The following is a 17863-nucleotide window of genomic DNA, read 5'->3' as shown; positions in this document are numbered from 1 at the left end:
TTTTCTCCATTATTCTGAAAAACAGCAATCGTACCAAATATGTTATTTTGATCATGTTGAGCACAATCTACCTGAACCGGAACAGAGTCCTGTAACGCGCACGATTGGCCAAGTGTATCCCAGCGCTTAGAGCGGCAAAAAACACAACACGATCAAACAACCATACGGGTAGATCAGGGGCCTCAGCCTCAGCTGAGGCTGCAGTTAGTTCCGTTTCCTGCCCTGAGGAGCTCCATTCGCCGGAACTCCTCAATGAACGATGAAATCGGGACACCATTTTTAAATGGCAACCCGATCCCTCATCTCCCCCCACCCCCCCTAACTCACCATTAAAGTTCCTCAGGAATTTCCACAGAGTACCCAAGGCTCAATCCCCATTGCAGGAAAAATGCAAGCTTAGCACCTTGGCAGTGCCAGGATGTCACCCTGCCTGGAGTGCAAGCATCTGGAGCCTCCAATCCCCTGGGAGACCCCCTCAAGTGCATACTATCTGGTCCCCATTTGTGGGGACCTGCACTGAATAGCACTCACCCGAGGTCTCAAAGGCAAGGGGGTTAGATTGCATCTAACTATGTATGCATTCCCATGATGTACCATTGAGTACATTGTGGGAATGCATATCAGAGTGAGACTAGCTGTCTCACTCCAATATGCAGATTTGCTAAAAGGTGATCCCGTCAACAATGGGATAGTATTAGATCTCGCAAGACATGGCGAGGCTGGTAGAACCCAGAAGTGGAATCACTCGGCATCTACCAGCCATGTTGCCTTTTGGGCACAACGCAACCGGTATATCTCACCCATGCTCTTTAGGTCACATCCCAGATTCCCACTGAGCAGTATCCCATTTCCATCTCGAGGGAGGCATTTTAATCTTTTGATTAGCACTTCCTCAGTTCGCAGATTTAGATTCTTGACTCTGTTGTTTCATCCTTGCTTTTTTGTGGATTGAATTGAATTTTTTCTGACAATCTCGTCAGTTGATTGAAGCATCTGGTGATAAGTGCCAGCTTTATGATTATGAACTTCCAGTGTAGCCGTCCTGTGGGGAAACTGTACCATAAGTCCTGGTATCAGCATTTGCAAAGAGAGCAAAATGGTATGTGGAATGTCATTTCTCGGGTCAGAAACATGGTTAATTCTACTAAACCTGCCTTTGAAGCAGCATGTCTCGTGAGAGTGTGTAATGCTGGCAAGGGAATATTATATTTTTATATAGTAAGCAAGGATGACTCACGCTCTGCTAGCCATTCTCCACCATCCATCAACTGGATTTTATAACCACCCATAAGGATTTTCTTTCTCTACTTCCAAATCGCTGACCGTCTCCAGGGGTGGAAGCACAGTGGAAAGGAGGGAAATAAAAAAGTCAGAATAGTATTAAAATGTAAGATGGGTAAGCCTCCAGAGACTTGGGTTGGAAACAGTAGCAGGGAAACACAATGATCGTAAGACTGATACAAACGTTTGTATAGGTCTTACGATCATTGCGTTTCCCTGCTACTGTTTCCAACCCAAGTCCAGTAGGCCACGATGAGAGTCCACACTGAGCTGCAGAAGGAAATAACGTTTTATTTACAATAACTATTATTAATGCAGCACAAAAGATCCCAGCCTGGTCTCTCCTTGCTGTCGGTACCCAAACTGGCCAATTTTATGCAGAAGTGTCGCTATACATGGTTTAGGGTTCCCCCGTCTGCTTTAACGTGGGAGCTCGTATTCAGCGAGGGAGTTTAATCATTGCCCCTTCGCAAGCCTCATGTGGGTTATGTCATCAAGTCCTGGGAATATAGTCATATACGTATTCAGCATAGCTGTCCTAAGCCTGGAGAAATGCAACAGAGTGCAATATTGTCAATATTCTCTCCAAAAAAGGGGCAGTTGAGGCCCAAACGGAGTCGAAGTCCAGGTTAAAAAGATGCAAAAGCTTTGTGACAAAGTCACATTTCGGAACAGGCAGCTGATTCATCAAGGATTAATTGTCACATGTTGTCTTGATCGATGGCAAAACCAAAGGCCCACAACAGGTACAGCAGAACTGGGCAAAATGCCCAGTATAACCCAAACTGCTGTCAGGCCTAACAGGGGTGGGCGGAAAAAGCAACTGCCTCCTCTGGGTCAGGATTACCATGTTGTCTTAGGTGGGCAGAACTCAACTGATTCCAATTCCTTCTGCCGTGCCAACATTGGGATCCCGTCAACAGAGGGGCAGAATTTTAATTTTAGAACTTTTATGTCACGGGGTCAATTTTCCCATTCCGCCCCACCATGGAAATTGTCGTGGGCGGGAGGGACAATTTGGTGGACTATTGAAAGATCCCTTGACCCTAGGCAGGAATTTCCGGTTTCGGGGCAGGTGCGACCGGAGAATTCTGCTCTATGACATTTTGGCAAATGAAAGGACAATTTAGCCCCCCAAAAAGCATCTCTCGTTTAAACATAAATGCCACCTTCTTGCCTTTTCAGCACATTGTTTGATTGATTGGCAAAGAAATTTAGCTGTGCAGCACCTGTTTATCAGGCGCTAAATCATAGAAGCAAAGAATGGTCAAAGCACAGAAGGAGGCCATTCAGCCTGCCATGGCCATGCTAATTCTTTGAAAGAGCAAAGCATTTAGCCTCACTCCCGAACCTCTCCCCATAACCCTGCAATTCTCTTTCCCGTAAAGTTCTTATCTGATTACGTTATTGGAGACATTATACATCCAATATTTTAAGTGGCATGTTCGCTGCTTCACCATATAGGTACGTGGGAAGAAAAAGTTTGCCAACCAGGACCCACTCTTGAAACAAACATTAGGATATTTTACAAATTCAAAACAGGATCTAGTATCTGTTTGAAGCTCTCCCTGCAATGTGGGTATGCCCTGGGGCAAATGTTCATCCCTGGGCCGCCACTGGTGTTGCAGCAGCCTGGTGTTCAATTTGTTTACATGGATGAGTTTACTTTGAATGCCTAATAAATGTCCTCAGCTTGTTCATCCATTGATAATCAGGATCAATATCACCTCTGCCCCTCTATATGCGTGTGAAGATGTGACCTCCCCCCTGCCCCCATACCTATTTTTGGGTACACTCAAATTTTTAGACATTTCTTTCTTCAGGAACACAACTACAGTCAGAGCTTAGAGTTTTAGAGTTTTACAACACAGAAAGAGGCCCATAGTCCCATTGTGTCCGTGCCAGCCATCAAGCACCTATCTATAATAATAATCTTTATTAGTGTCACAAGTAGTAACACTGCAATGAAGTTACTGTGAAAATCCCCGAGTCGCCACACTCCGGCGCCTGTTCGGGTACACAGAGGGAGAATTCAGAATGTCCAGTTCGCCTAACAAGCACGTCTTTCGGGACGTGGGAGGAAACCGGAGTACCCGAAGGAGACCCATGCAGACACGGGGAGAACATGCAGACTTCACACAGACATTGACCCAAGCCGGGAATCAAACCTGGGACCCTGGCGCTGTGACGCAACAATGCTAACCACTGTGCTACCTAATCCCATTTTCCAGCCCTTGGTCCATAGCCTTGTATGCTATGGCTTTTCAAGTGCTCATCTAAATGCCACTTAAATGTTGTGAGGGTTCCCCACTCTTTCAGGCAGTGAGTTCCAGATGCCGACCACCCTCTGGGTGAAAAAGCTTTTCCTCAAATCCCCTTTAAATCTCCTGTTGCTTATCTTAAACCTATGTCCCCTGGTTGTTGATTCCTCTAATAAGGAGTAAAGTTTTTTCCTATCTACCCTACCTATCTCCCTCGTACTTTTGTGCACCTTAATCAGGTCCCACCGCAGTCTTCACTGCTCCAAGGAAGAAAACCCTGCCTAACCAGCCTTTCTTCATAGCTGAAACACTCCAGTCCAAGTATCATCCTGGTGAATCTCCTCTGCACTCTTTCTAGTACAATCACATCCTTCCTATAGTGTGGTGACCAGAACTGTACACAATACTCTAGCTGTAGTCCAACGAGTGTGTTATACAGCTCCATCATAACCTCCCTGCTCTTACATTCTATGTCTCGGTTAATAAAGGCAAGTATCCCATATGCCTTCTTAAACGCCTTATCTACCTGTCCTGCTGTCTTCAGGGATTTTGGGACATGCACCCCAAGGTCGCTCTGGTCCTTGGTACTTCCTGCATCCTACTGTTCATTGTACATTCCTCTGCCTTGTTTGTCTTCCCAAAATGCATCATCTCACACTTTTCAGGCATAAATTCTATTTGCCACTGTTCTGCCCATCTGACCAGCCCGACTATATCGTCCTGTGGTCTAAACTTTTCCTCCACTCTATTTACCACACCACCAATTTCTGTGTCACCTGCGAACTTATTGATCTACCTCCCAAATTCGTCTCTAGATCATTACTGTACACTATTAACAGCCGATCCCAGCGGTACATCACTGGACACAGGCTTCAAGTAACAAAAACATCCTTCAACACTCTGCCTCCTACCCCTAAGCCAATTTTGGATCCAGTTTGCCAAATTGCTTGATTAGTAAACTGAGAGTATACCCCACCTTTAAATCCAGGCAACAATGAAAACTGGTGGATAACTAAAGCCCCTGAACATTGAAAACGATAAGACAACAAAAAGGATTACCTTTAAAAATGATGAATAAAATCCCGTACAGATATAACAGAGCTATCGGTAAGTTTGACAATCAACCGTAATCAACTCGCGGTTTTGCCGTACTTAAGTGGTGAAACCTTATAGGTGTGAGCCGAAGCAAAGGAACTTTGATGAGTGAACCTTTCCAATTCATGTCTTAAAGATAGATGACATATACTATGAAGATGAAGGTAAGATACAATTAGAAATAATAATCAATAATCTTGGCAATTACAAAACAACTCATCTTGGATTCAGTTAAATCTCAAATTCCTTATTGTCCAGAGATAATCCCATCAAATTGTGCAGGGTAAAATGGAAGGCAACTTGATTTACCAGATCAGTTGAAATGCAAGTAATTTGGGTGCGTACCCAGCACCTACACAGGTTTTGTTACGCAGCCTTCTCCAATAGGCCACCAATATTGGGGTCATATTTCCCTCAGACCTGCTGTGTAAAGTTAGTAAAATTAAAACAAAATTCACCTCCCCTTGTGGGCTCAGGCCTCATCCCTGGCCCATTGATGGATTCCTTCTTTGTCCATTTAGATGCTGTTGCAACTCAATTGAAATGGTGCACTATATATGCTGTGTAACTGATACTGTGTCAAACATTTCAATGTTTTTATGAAGGAGCATACATGCCAGAAGAAGAGAGTACATCAATGAAAAGCTGCAAACAATTTACAGTCTATTATGTGGGGTTGTCAATATGAAATGCAAGGATCTCAAACGTTTTGTAAGTCTATAAGTTCTGTATTTTTTGGCAACCCATGACAGGATAAGTGCAGAAAAGAAAGTCTGATTGAATATAAAGTTATTTTTTTGCCTACGAATATAGTCTATAAAATATATAAGTAACGGCAGCTTTCAGTCTTGAAGGATGATGGTTTGCAGTATGGTGGTCAACTCTGTGTTAACATTGCCTGGTGTGGCTCAGCACCCCATTCCAGCACCGCAGTCTCTGTTGCATTTGCTGCAGAGAAGGGACTGGATTTGTTGGCCTCTGTTTTCACTCGGCCCTTTCCTTGATCAGCTGAGCTTTTCATTTCACCTCACCTTTTCCAATGCCCTTCCAAACAGTTGGCCAAGTTATATAGCGGCAACGCTTTACATGTGAAAACTAATGAATCGCTCTCTCACTGCCTGTGTTGACTGGTTGATCAGCGGGGTTCTGTTCTTCTTGCAGCAGGGTGGTCCCTCCTGTTCTGTTGATTTTCACACTGATCAAGCACACCCCTGGTTCTTGGAGTAAAAAGATTTGTGATCTGAGGTCAGTTTTGGTCACTGAAATAAAAGCAAAATACTGCGGATGCTGAAAACCTGCAATAAAAAGGGAGCACTGGAAAAACCCAATGGGTCTTGCAGTATCTGCGGAGAAATGAAGGCCCTACCGCAGAGAGGTTTTCCTGTGGTGGAAACGGGACGCCGATGGCTGGCAGGCTCTCTGCCAGCACTGCCTGCGAACAACGCAATTGGACATTGATGCAATTGGGACTGAAAGATCCCATTTGGCGGCCCATGATGAGCTGCCTCGGCCACCGGAAAACCCGACGCAGGGGGCAGGAAAATCTTGAAAATTTTTGAGTCCGTATGACTCATTCATAAGGCCTCAAAACGTGAACTCTGTTTCTCTCTCCACAGATGCTGCCAGACCAGTTTGGTTTTTCCAGCATTTTCTGTTTTTTATTTCCGTTTTGGTCACGTGCCTTGCCATGATCAATACTTCAACTACCTACATAACTGGCTCGAAGTTAGGAGCCACTGCTACGCAATGGGGTTTAATAACAGCGGTTCAAACCTGCTTGTCATAACTGGTTTCTCTGCACATTTCTTTGTCAAGGGTTGAGCTCGCAGCCACAGTGCTACTGATTTTGAGTTCCAGTCAATATCCAGTCAAAAACAAGTATAAATTCACAAGTGGTTTCTCAATGCTAGGGTAATTCAAGGGAGGGCAATTCTTTGTGCAGAAATCGCAGAAGGTGACCTAATCTTTTGTGGCCACCTTGGGTAAAGTAAATTTTCATAAGCCTTAATTGACTGAAGTCTGTATCCTGAAAGTTAGGAACATGTTATCCTTAGAGGCATGGTGTGACCGTCACAGAGGTGTTAGAGAATCTATCCATTCGCCACTGCCGATGTTCCTCAGTATGGAATGTTAGTGTGGCATCGCCAGGATAGAGCAACTCTCTGATGAGGGCTTGGCACAGCTTTCTCTTGGATCTCAGGTGAGCAAGGCTGCATAGCTTTCCATCCGTTCTGGTATGTTAGTATACATCTTCTGCAGATATCATGAAGGCAGCTGGAAAGAGAAGACTACACCAGGGTCTCAGTGCCAGAACAGAACTCTGACCTCACTGCTGATCTCAAAGGTTTTGGATGTTTCACTCTCACAGCTGACCTTATCCGTCATGTTGACATGGAAAGAGGAAATCACACTGAGCAGCTTCAGCAGGCAGCCAATTTTCTCCAGCTACTTTAGTCTACCCCCCTCTGCTCACATGGTTGAATGCCTTGGTGAGATTGATGAAGACAATATATAGTGGGTTCCTTTATTCACGGCATTTCTGTTGCAACTGCTGGACTGAGAAGATCATGTCAATTGTAGATTTTCTAGTTCTGCAGCCACACTGGAACTCGGGATAGATGTGCTCAGCCAGGATCTACGGTCTATCAAGGGCACCACGGTCATATATTTTAACCTCAATGAAAAGCAGAGGAATGCCATGGTGGTTGTTGCTGTTGCTGAGGTGTTCCTTGTTCTTGTGTTGGTGCTGGTATTACAGATCACTCAGGAAGTCCAAGTTGCTGTGGCAACATGCCCTTTTATCTGTTGTAGTCTGGAGCGATGGATGGTGTTGGTAGAGGCACCAACTTTTTTTCCACCACATGGCTGCCCAGAAAATTCTGCTGTTCTTACTGCTTGTCATTGGTGTACGTTGGAAGGATTAAGGTAGATAAAACTGTTTGGACATGTTACGAACACACCTTCCCCAACCATCGCATCCTGGGATGGGACTCGAATCTGGAGCTTTTGCTGCAGAGGCAGGGATGCTACCCACTCTGCCAGAAAGGCCTCCTCCCTTTTATGGTAGAGGTCATGCCGGTTACATCATGCATATCCTGAGATGCCCCCCCCCCCCTCCCCCCCCCCCTCCCCCCCCCCCCCCCCCCCCCCCTCCTCCACCCCCCAACAGAGACAGTGAGGTGTGTGCAGATGCTGAGGCATGCTGGTTTCCCATGCCTGATGAGTATCGCTTCACCACCTGGAGCTTTGCTCATGGCAGGTGAGTCAATAGTTTGCTCAGCTCCCTCACTGTGAGTTTGATATTCAGCATTGCCATGACAGGCAGGCTTTCTATGGTGTCTGGAGCCTCCTCCCTGCCAGTGTTCTCCCGCGAGTACAACTCAAGCTAGTGTTCTGTCCATCTCTCCGACTGTTAATTCCAGCCGATGATGATCTCACCTGCCCTTGATTTGAATGGAGCCGTTTTCTTTGCAGGTGGATCTGTTGACCTTTCGATCCCTTCATTAATGCCCCTCGCAGTCCCTGTGTCGGCAGACATTTGGGATTCAGGAAGAGTTGTAACCAGTGGCCATTGGCACACCACCTATCCGTCTGTTGGACTTTACCTCGAGCGGCTCTTTATTCATTCAGGGTCTACTCGCTCAGATCTGTCTCGTAATTAATGAGTGGCCTGCTTGCTTTCCATTACAGTGATGTTAGCAATGAACTAATCAGCATTTTCCTGCTTCCCATTTATTGAGAATGCACTGATGTGAGATGGTGACTCAAAGTATGTTCCATTTTATTTCTACACTGTGTTGGAATGTTGGACAGTGCCTGTTCAATTGAGCTGTGGAACTGTTGGTTTTTATCTGGGTAGGACACATGGCTCTGATATGAGGATAGAATTTCTGCTTTGAATTACAAAGCTTCAAGGCTTGCCTTCTAACCCTCAGGCATACCAGTGAGTGACCTGTAACACAGTCAGCACTGAGGTAGCTGCATGTGTTTCAAATGCTGTGTGGAGAGTCCCGTCTGGTGATGATCAGATCCAGCTGGTGCCCCCTGTAACACTTTGTGGCATGGTTTATTCTGAAAGAAGGTGTTGGTTACAGGAAACTTGTGGAAACAACAAAACCCACACACCCTGGTCCACGCCCACTCATTCAGCAAAATACCCCAGTGGATATAAATGTTCTGACTTGGGGATTCTGTTAATCACAATGTCAAGTTCCAACTGGCCTTTCACCTCTGTCATGGAGAATAGGTAATCGTAAGATTAATTGGCCCTACTTGAGTTGAGAAGCAGATGGAGAGAACACGTTCTGAACTATTTCTGGGGTGTTCTATCATTGAGAGTAGCGAGTTCCCCACAGTGAAGCCTACATCTTGCACACACATTTCCTATGAACTCTTTCCCTGCTACATGAAGGTGCGATGATTTTCTTTCAGTGATCTGCACTCAGCAAGCCTGGTCTCTTTTTATTCCAATGCTCAGGCTATTAGGTTCCAAGTCGATCACAGCTGGCTTACGTGCATTATCATCCAGCCACAAGCGGTCTGTCAGTCCTGTGCACATGGTGCTGAGGTGCCAGCTTGCCAATGGGAGAGTTGGCACCTTTTGTTTTGTTTGTTTTTCTGCAGTGATGAATTTTGTCCACTTGGTGAGCAGAGACTGTGAGCTCCAAGCGCTCATTGAAGCAGATGAACCGTGGAGGGGGCGGACTTTATCAGTCAGGGGCTGTCCAATTTGAGGTGGGTGGTGGCTGATTAGTGGGAGACAATAGTTCCTCTTAGTGTCGAAGACTGTGGCACCCGTTATGTCAGTCGTGTTGGGCTTATCACTCCATAGAATCCATGGAATCCTTACACTGCAGAAGGAGGCCATTTAGCCCATCGAGTCTGCACCGAGCTCCGAAAGTGCCCCCTTCCTAGGCCCTATCCCCGTAAGCCTGCATATTGATCATGTAAATCCACCTAATCTGCACATCTTTGGACTGTGATATGAAACCAGAGCACCCTGGAGAACGTGCAAATTCCACATAGTCACCCAAGGCTGGAACTGAAGCCAAGTCCCCGGCGCTGAGAGGCAGCAGTGCTAACCGATCTGCCACGGTGCCACTCGTAATTGCTGTCGCCAATGTTGTGTTAACAACCTGCAGTGAAACTGGAGTGCCCTCTCCAGGGCACAAGCCTGGGAAAAATTTATGGAGACCCTTGACTGCCCAAATGTCAAGGTCCCCTTTATGACCTCTCCGGTTGAATTTAGAGGAGGAACGGAAAGCACCACATTTGGCACTGGTTCTGTTGCAGGAGCTGGTGGGGGGAGGGGGAGAATCTTTTTTGGGGGGGGGGGGGGGGGGGCAGTGTGGGGCAGTGAAGGGGAAGGAATCTCAAGCTGGGTCTCCTGCCAGCTTTCTATTCCTCCATTTTCACCTCCACTTATTTCTTCTCATCTTTGTTCAGAACGTTGCTTGGTGCGCAATCCATTGTCATAACATTGCATGTCACGTTTGCGGTGAGTGATAACAATTGCTGTGAAGTGTTTGGAGCATTGTTACCATGGGACCCACTTCACCTCAGGAAGGTTATTGAGGCCTCAAAGAAGGTGTGGAAGAGACTTTCCAACCACGAGTACCAGATATGAGCAGTTTTTTTGTGCAGAGAGACTGGGGAAACAGGAGTTGTTCTCCTTAGAGCATTCAAACCAGTTTTGCAGCAAATCAGGCCATTGTACAGCACACCAAATTGTGGTGACAGGAAATGCCTTGCCCGAAAGGGTGATAGAAGCAGATTCGATAGTAATGTTCAGTGGAACTGCATCAGAACTTGAAAGGAAACGGTTTTAGAGTGCTTTGGGAAAGATCAGGGGAGTGGTGTTGAATGGGTGTTGTATCATAGAGCCAGAACAGAGGACAAAAAATCTCCCTCCTGTGCTCTGAGGGAATGTTAACCAGCTGACACAGGTTGGGTTTGGTGGGATGTTGAAATCTGAAAAATTTTATACCCTCCACAAACCTGCCCATTTTCAGTTCTAATGACCCAAGAAGCAGGTTGATTATTTCAGTATTCTACATTCCTCAGGTTTAATCTCCATTTTATTAATTCTGGTCAACCAGGATTCCCAGGCCTCGAGAAACTAGCAGTTGGAGGAAGGCGAGGAATGCTGGATGTAATAGCTACCCCTCCTTCCCCATGGGATCAGATAGCACCATTCCCTCAGTTCCCCCTCCCCCAGTAATTCCGATCCCTCACTTCAGTCCGTCCCTGGACAGCAGCTTCCAAACTAGCCCCCAGGTGACACCTCCAACCTATTCCCCCCCCCCCCCCCCCCCCCCACCCCTCCACGAGGTCTCTCAGCTTCCTACCTCTGCTAACCGTTCCAATCTTCCCCAAGTGACCCTTTCGATCTCTCAACTGAAGCTGTCCATCTACCGACAGACGTCTCCCATCTTCTCCAATACGGGGGCCTGGAATGACACCCACACTCCCACCCCCCATGAACTGATGGACTGACCCTACTGATCTCATCTCCCCCGAGACGTCCAAAGTATCTCCCATCACAACGCCCCCCCCCCCATCCCCTGACATGGCCTTCATTCTCCCTCCCCCTTCACTGAAGCATAATGTTTCTAATCGCCCCCTTCCCTCACACCTGCTCTCCCCATCTCCAAGGACTCTGCTCCCCAGCTAACATGGCCTCTGACCTCTCAGGCCCAGAACCCTGACACTGGCCTCTAATACCCTCCCCCCCCCGCCACAACCCCCCTCCCACTCTTTGCTTGCAGCGGGGTGTCCAAAACGTACCCATCTCGACAGCCAGTCAATCCAGTTGGCTGTTCCCCGCAATTAGAGACAAGAATAATGTTTTGCTGTTGAATCTGGCAGGACCTGGGGGTAACTCATTCTGCTCAGTTTCCCACATGCAAGACAGCCATCCACTGCCACCCTATCCCCCTCCCCACATCTGAGCCTCTGGTACTATATCCTACTTTCCATAAATAATGGTGGTCAGGGAGGTTTTCCCTCATTGATCGAGCAGACCACATCCAACTGTTGGATACGGATCCCACTGATGCCCTAAGGTACAGGAATTCCTGAAATGACATGCCCGTGTCCCTCCTCTTCTGATGGTCAGCTTTAGGCAGTTTCTGCCCCATGAGGTTGTATGTATCTGGGTCCAAATTCCTGGGAGATTTGCACTAAAATTATGGTCAGAATTTCCTGGATTGATAGATATTCAAAATATTTGAAAACAAATCTTACATCCAATTTAATTGTATTTGCTGGCTGCTGAATCTTGATTACTGGTTTTCATACCAGCTCAGTCTTAATTCCTTGGTAACTGTTTTTGCAGGCTTGTCACATATGTGGTATTATCATACGTGAAGACAATGCAAGGGTTAATGAAATGTATACAGACAGCCACTAGAGGGAGCTAGTCTTATATAAGGGATGATGCTGAGCCTTGTGGGTCAGAGGAAGAGAAGGACAGATGAAGGGGGTAGCAGTAGGCGTGAAAAAATAGCTAGAGAGAGAGCAGTTGTATACGTGAGAGTTCTGTTAATTAGAGCTAGCATAGTTTAATATAGAAAGCTTCTACTTTAGGAATGTGAACAAATTTTAGTAGTGTAAATAAATTTATGGTTTGGTTTGTTAACAAAGTGTTCACAGTGTTAACGTAGTGTTCTTTATTCAACACTACGCATCCAAGCCTTCCAGGTAAAGCAAAGTAGAGAACACAACAACATATTCATTGGTTACATTTTATGAATTTGGTATTCAAATCAGTTAAGAGGAAAAGCATTATCTGAATTATTAAATATCTCACACTGAAGGAGTGTAGAAAATGCTGAATGCAAGACAGTTATATCGAAATGGGGGGTAGGGGATTTGTTTGAGGAGTGCTGCTTCTGTGCAGACATGGAGGTGGTGCTATGCAAACAAATTTCTTCCCCATCAATCGACTGTTGAAGGTAAAATCAATGGAAAGTGAATTATATTGCAAGCTTTTTCCAGCTTTATCCTGCAGGTGTTGTTTAATGTTCCAAGAGCCTTATCCACAAAACACCTTTGTAAAGGATATTCCGGATTCTATACATTTGAACTCAGTGGTGAGCTGCTCATTAATGTGCAGCTCTTTTGGTGTGGTTATGTTTTGGCAACATTTTTAAAAATACTCATGAAATACAACTGATGGATAAACTGTGCACATCTCTTTCCATCAGATGCCGTTGCCCTTACCTTATGTCGAGTTCCTGTTGGAAGGACCAGAAGAAGGGGAGAATCCATTTCCTTTAGGACTCTCCCAGTTGCTAAGGTAGATGCTGTAAATATAGTGACAAGTTATAAAATGGCAATTGCCGTTAAGGTTAGTAGATTGAAATGAAAATGAAAATTGCTTATTGTCACATCGAGTCTGCGCCGACTCTTCAAAAGACTACGCTACCTAGGTCCAATCCTCCACCCTATCCATATAACCCCACCCAACATTTGAACAATTAGGGGCAATTGAGCATGGCCAATCCACCTACCCTGCACATCTTTGGTCTGCGGAAGGAAACTGGTGCACCCGGCGGAAACAAATAGGCTTCAATGAAGTTACTGTGACAAGCCCCTAGTCGCCACATTCCGGCCCCTGTTCGGGGAGGCTGGTACAGGAATTGAACCATGCTGCTGGCCTGTCTTGGTCTGGTTTAAAAGCCAGCTCTTTAGCCCTGTGCTAAACCAGTCCCTGCTGGTTTGCACTTTGTAGACAGCGTTGACACTAAGCTCGCATCTTGGAATGCACATGCACAAGGTTTTTGTGCGTTAGTCTGAAATCCCTCTGTTATTTTCGATTATTAGAGACTGCCACCGCATTGTGAGCCTGAAAGTTGTCAAGAGTGGCTCATTTTCAGCAGAGGGAAGGTTCTGGGTTTGCTCACTTCCATTGCTTTTCCGACTGATCTTCACTTGTGTGAGGCAATATAGCCTTGCAATTCTGTTATGACTTGCCCAATCTCTTTACGATTGGTGTGAGGCTGCAGCATATACACATCCGATAGGGAATATTGCTTGGGCGCAGCCTGTTTCTTCCCCTTGGGGTACATTTCTGAAGTCTGCCCGCCCATTCAGGGAATACTGATAACAACCCTGGAATATATTAAGGAGAATCACAACTTTTTTCTACACGGAACAAACTAGTCTCAGAATCTACAGTGAAATTTGCACTTGTTATTAAAACTGGGGTTTTATTGGAAGCCAAAGATTTTCCATTATGAGTGTTTTCAATTTTTTTTTTCATTCATGGAGTGTGGGCATCATTGGTTCAGTCAGCATTTTTTGCACATCTGGAATTGCCCTTGAGAAGGGGAGGGTGGTGAGGGTGCAATTCTGTAAGGAGGGAGTTCCAGGATTTCGATCCAGCGACAGTGAAGGTGATATTGTTCCAAGTCAGGATGGTGTGTGGCATGGTGATATGCATCACTGTAAATACACAAGGGGCTAATATAAATACACGTAGACTAGCTAGACACTAGAGGGAACACCAGAGACATGACATACAGACATTCAACTAATAGGCCAGTAAGATAGGACACGGCCAATGGGCATTTACGATACATACAGAGGTGACACTACCACGGGGGGGGGGGGGGGGGGGGGGGGGGGGGGGTGGGGGGGGGATTACACCAACCCATATATAAGGACACAGCAGACATGATCAGTCTCTTTCCAGTGGAGACACTTAGTGAGTACACAGGGTTGATTGAACATCACACCCACCATGTGGATTGTAGCAGACTGGTTAGATAGTCTGAGTAGCTATAGAAGGATTAACAGGAGAGTCGAATCCAAGTAGGAGAATTGTTAATAGTTTAATAAACGTGTTAAAGCAATCTCCAAGTCTGAACCTTCCTTTGTCAGAGTGTACATCAAGGAAGCAGCTTATGCTACATCAAGAGCATAACAAAACATGTGGCTTGGAGGGTAATTTGCAGTTGGTGGTGTTCCCATACATCTACTGCTTTTGGCCTTCTAGATGGGAGCAGTCATAGGTTTGGAAACTACTGCTGAAGGAGCCTTGGTGAGATGCTGAAGTGTAGATGTTACACACTGCTGCCACTGGCGTTGGAGAGAGTGAATGTTTGTGGAAGAATTCCCAATAAAATGGATTGCTTTATCCTGGATGGTTTGTGCTTCTTGAGTACTGTTGGAGAACTGTGCGGTGGTCACTCCAATAATACTGTCATGGAAAGATGCATCTGCGATAGGTAGATTGGTAAGAATCATAGAATCCCGACAGTGCAGAAGGAGGTCATTTAGCACATCGAGTCTGCACCGACTCTTCAAAAGACTACGCTACCTAGGTCCAATCCTCCACCCTATCCATATTACCCCACCCAACATTTGAACAATTAGGGGCAATTGAGCATGGCCAATCCACCTACCCTGCACATCTTTGGTCTGCGGAAGGAAACTGGTGCACCCGGCGGAAACCCACACCAACACAGGGAGAATATGCAAACTCCACACAGACAGTAACCTAAGGTCAGAATTGAACCCAAATCCCTGGTGGTGTGAGGCAACAGTGCTATCCACTGTGCTGTTCAAGGATGAAGTCAAGTATGTTTTTGCTTTTGTTGGCTCCCTCACCACCCCCATTACAGAGATCCCCACCATAGACCCCCATTACAGAGTCTCTCATCAGAGACCCCCTCATAAAAGAGACCTCTAGCAGGGACCACCTCCGAAATTCCCCCAAACAAGAAACACCCACCAGAAACCCCCTTGCAATCTCTGCCACACACAAATTTGCTTGGCAAAGTGAATTGCCTCCGGCTTCTCACTCACGAGCGCATATCAAAGACGATTCAACGGCTGGATTCTCCGATTTTGAAACTAGGTGCGGAGCCGACCTGCCAGATAGTGTCCCCCGTAACCCACCTTGCCACCCCTGGGCCAACTCCACCAGTCCTCCCGGCTAGCAAAACGGCTCTCCCCCACCCCCACAACTGTGGAGGAGATGGACACAGTCCGCAGCCACCACGTGAGGTCCCCAAAAACTGTGAGCACCAGCACCCCACGCCAGGAAGTCGGCCCATCGGGGTGGAGCATCGGCGGAGGGCCTCTGGCGACGTCCTGAGGCCGTCCCAACAGCCCACTGTTTGGACTGCTCTCTAGCTTCCAGGCAGGGGACTCTGTAATGGGAGGAGGGGGGTCTCTGGTGTAAATTGTTGCAATCAGGGGCCTCTAGTGGGGTCTCTCTTACGGAGGGGTCTCTGGTGGGGTTCTCTCATATGGGATGGTGCGATGATGCTGTTTCTGAGGGGACGGAGCATCCGAAAAACTTCACCGCCCCCAATTGCGGCGTCAAAACGGATTCTCCGGCCAATCGCCGAACAGGATTTTGGCATCGGCAGTTGGAGAATCCAGCCCATAATCTCCCAGATGGAGAATTGAACAGTTTGGGAGAAATTATTTGATATCATTGTGAAAAGTGGTGGCTAGACCTCGGAGTTTGTACAAAAGTCTTTAAGGCAAAGGAAACCTGAAGGGAGAGGAGTAAAACCTGGGAGAAAATCACTGATTGAAGCAGCTGAGGGAAAGCATCGTTTAAAAGAAGATTTGAAAACATGTCTTTTTGAAACGGGAATTCAAAATTACTCAAGTGGAAGCCTGAGTTCAGTGAAACAAGGTGGCTCATTGTATAAGAATCGGGTGGATTTTGAGGACAAATCCACTGAAATTCACTCGGGTTCAGAGCGGAGTGTCATGGGAGTGTATCTTTAAGAAATGGGTGTTTATCAAATAGCTGCAGTGATGTCATTGTGTGGGTGGAGCTGGAATGTGATTCTGTCTTTTACTTTCGTTTTGAGCTGGGAGCTGCAGTGTGTCTTAGTTTCATTTTCAGTTGAAAGCTGTATTCAGACTACAATGATGTTGGGGTCTCTCTCTCTCTCTGTATGTTCAAAAGGTGTTCAGATCACTTGATAATTTAAAAGTGATACCTGCTCTCTGTAGAGATTTCAAACCTGCTGTCTTTGTTAAAAGGGTTTTTTTTACTTATAGATGTTGTTCGGAAAGTTATTAATGGTTACCTATAGAGTATTGTATCTGTGGATTATCGGCGTTGGCAGTTGATAACCTGTTCACTATGTGTTTATGAAGTGTTAACTTAATTCATAGAATAAACATTTTGTTTTAAACATACTTTAGATCTCTGTTGCATCACACCTGTAAAGTGTGTCCTTGTGCTCCCCATAACCAAAATCTATTAAAAGTTGTGGGTCAGGTGAACTCCATGATATACTTTGGTGTTCTCTAAACCCTGGGCCATAATAGGAATGTGTGTCTGACTACAACCAGCCTATGTGTTAAAAGGGACTTTGTGTTACTGAGACCATTATAGATTAAGAAACGTGTTGTCGCCCAAGTTAACCTTAAAATCTGTATATATTTTTGAAACCAATGGGGAATTTAAAAAAGTAGTGTATATTAATCAACCTTTTCATGTTAAGTGCTTTCTGCAGAGAAAAAGACGAAGTGACAGCACTTAACTACCGTTGATGTTGTCCAAGTGCTGTCAATCATAGCTAGATGTTTAGAAACATTGTAGTTAGTTTTACAGCTGGGTACTTGATATCCATTCAAGCATGCAGAGAAATTAGAAATGGGAAGTCTCTGGTGGTGTCTGTGTAATAGGTGTCTGTGTAATGGGGGTCTCTGTAACGGGGAGTCTCTGGTGGGGGTCTCTGTAATGGGGAGTCTCTATAATGGGGAGTCTCTGTAATGGAGGTCTCTTTAGTGGGTGTCTGTCATGGGGTCTCTGTAATGGGGGTCTCCTGTGGTGGATTCTCTTATGGGAGTCTCTGGTGGAGGTCTCTCTTATGGGAATCTCTTGTGGGGGTCTCTGTAATGGGGGCCCTGGTGAAGAACTCTTGAATGTGAGATCGCTGGTGAGGGTCTCTAATGGGGGTCTCTGGTAGGGGTCTCTCTAATGGGGGTCACTGTTGGGGGTCTCTTATAGGGGGATCGCTGCTGGGGTCTTTAGAATTGGGAGGTCTCTGGTGGGGGTCTCTCTTATGGAGGGTTTCTGGTAGGGCTGCTTTTGATGGGGGAAGTTTGCACCCCATGCAAGCAGGAAGATGCAAATAGGTCAAACTGATCCTATCAATGGGCTGGGCACTGAATTCTCCGAGCTCGCATGATTCTCTGGCCCTCTGGGTCAGGATTCACATGAGCGAGAATTGGTGCAGGTATTTCCC

At 46.1% G+C, this 17863-nt stretch overlaps 1 protein-coding gene across 4 annotated transcripts in view; it reads left to right on the top strand.

Moving 5' to 3' along the window:
• LOC119965893 overlaps window positions 1–17863 on the top strand; it is a 119797-nt gene that overhangs the window by 52712 nt on the left and 49222 nt on the right. For all 4 annotated transcript variants that reach the window (XM_038796863.1, XM_038796862.1, XM_038796864.1 and 1 more), the window contains 2 exons: window positions 5243–5348; window positions 12845–12936. In XM_038796863.1, coding sequence (XP_038652791.1) covers window positions 5243–5348; window positions 12845–12936 — 198 coding nt within the window. The remainder of the gene's footprint in view (window positions 1–5242; window positions 5349–12844; window positions 12937–17863) is intronic.

This window comes from Scyliorhinus canicula, chromosome 5, assembly GCF_902713615.1.
Source record: "Scyliorhinus canicula chromosome 5, sScyCan1.1, whole genome shotgun sequence".
Classification (NCBI taxonomy): domain Eukaryota; kingdom Metazoa; phylum Chordata; class Chondrichthyes; order Carcharhiniformes; family Scyliorhinidae; genus Scyliorhinus; species Scyliorhinus canicula.
The sequence above is the reverse complement of the archived record's forward strand: the minus strand, read 5'-3'. Positions and strand labels throughout refer to the sequence as shown.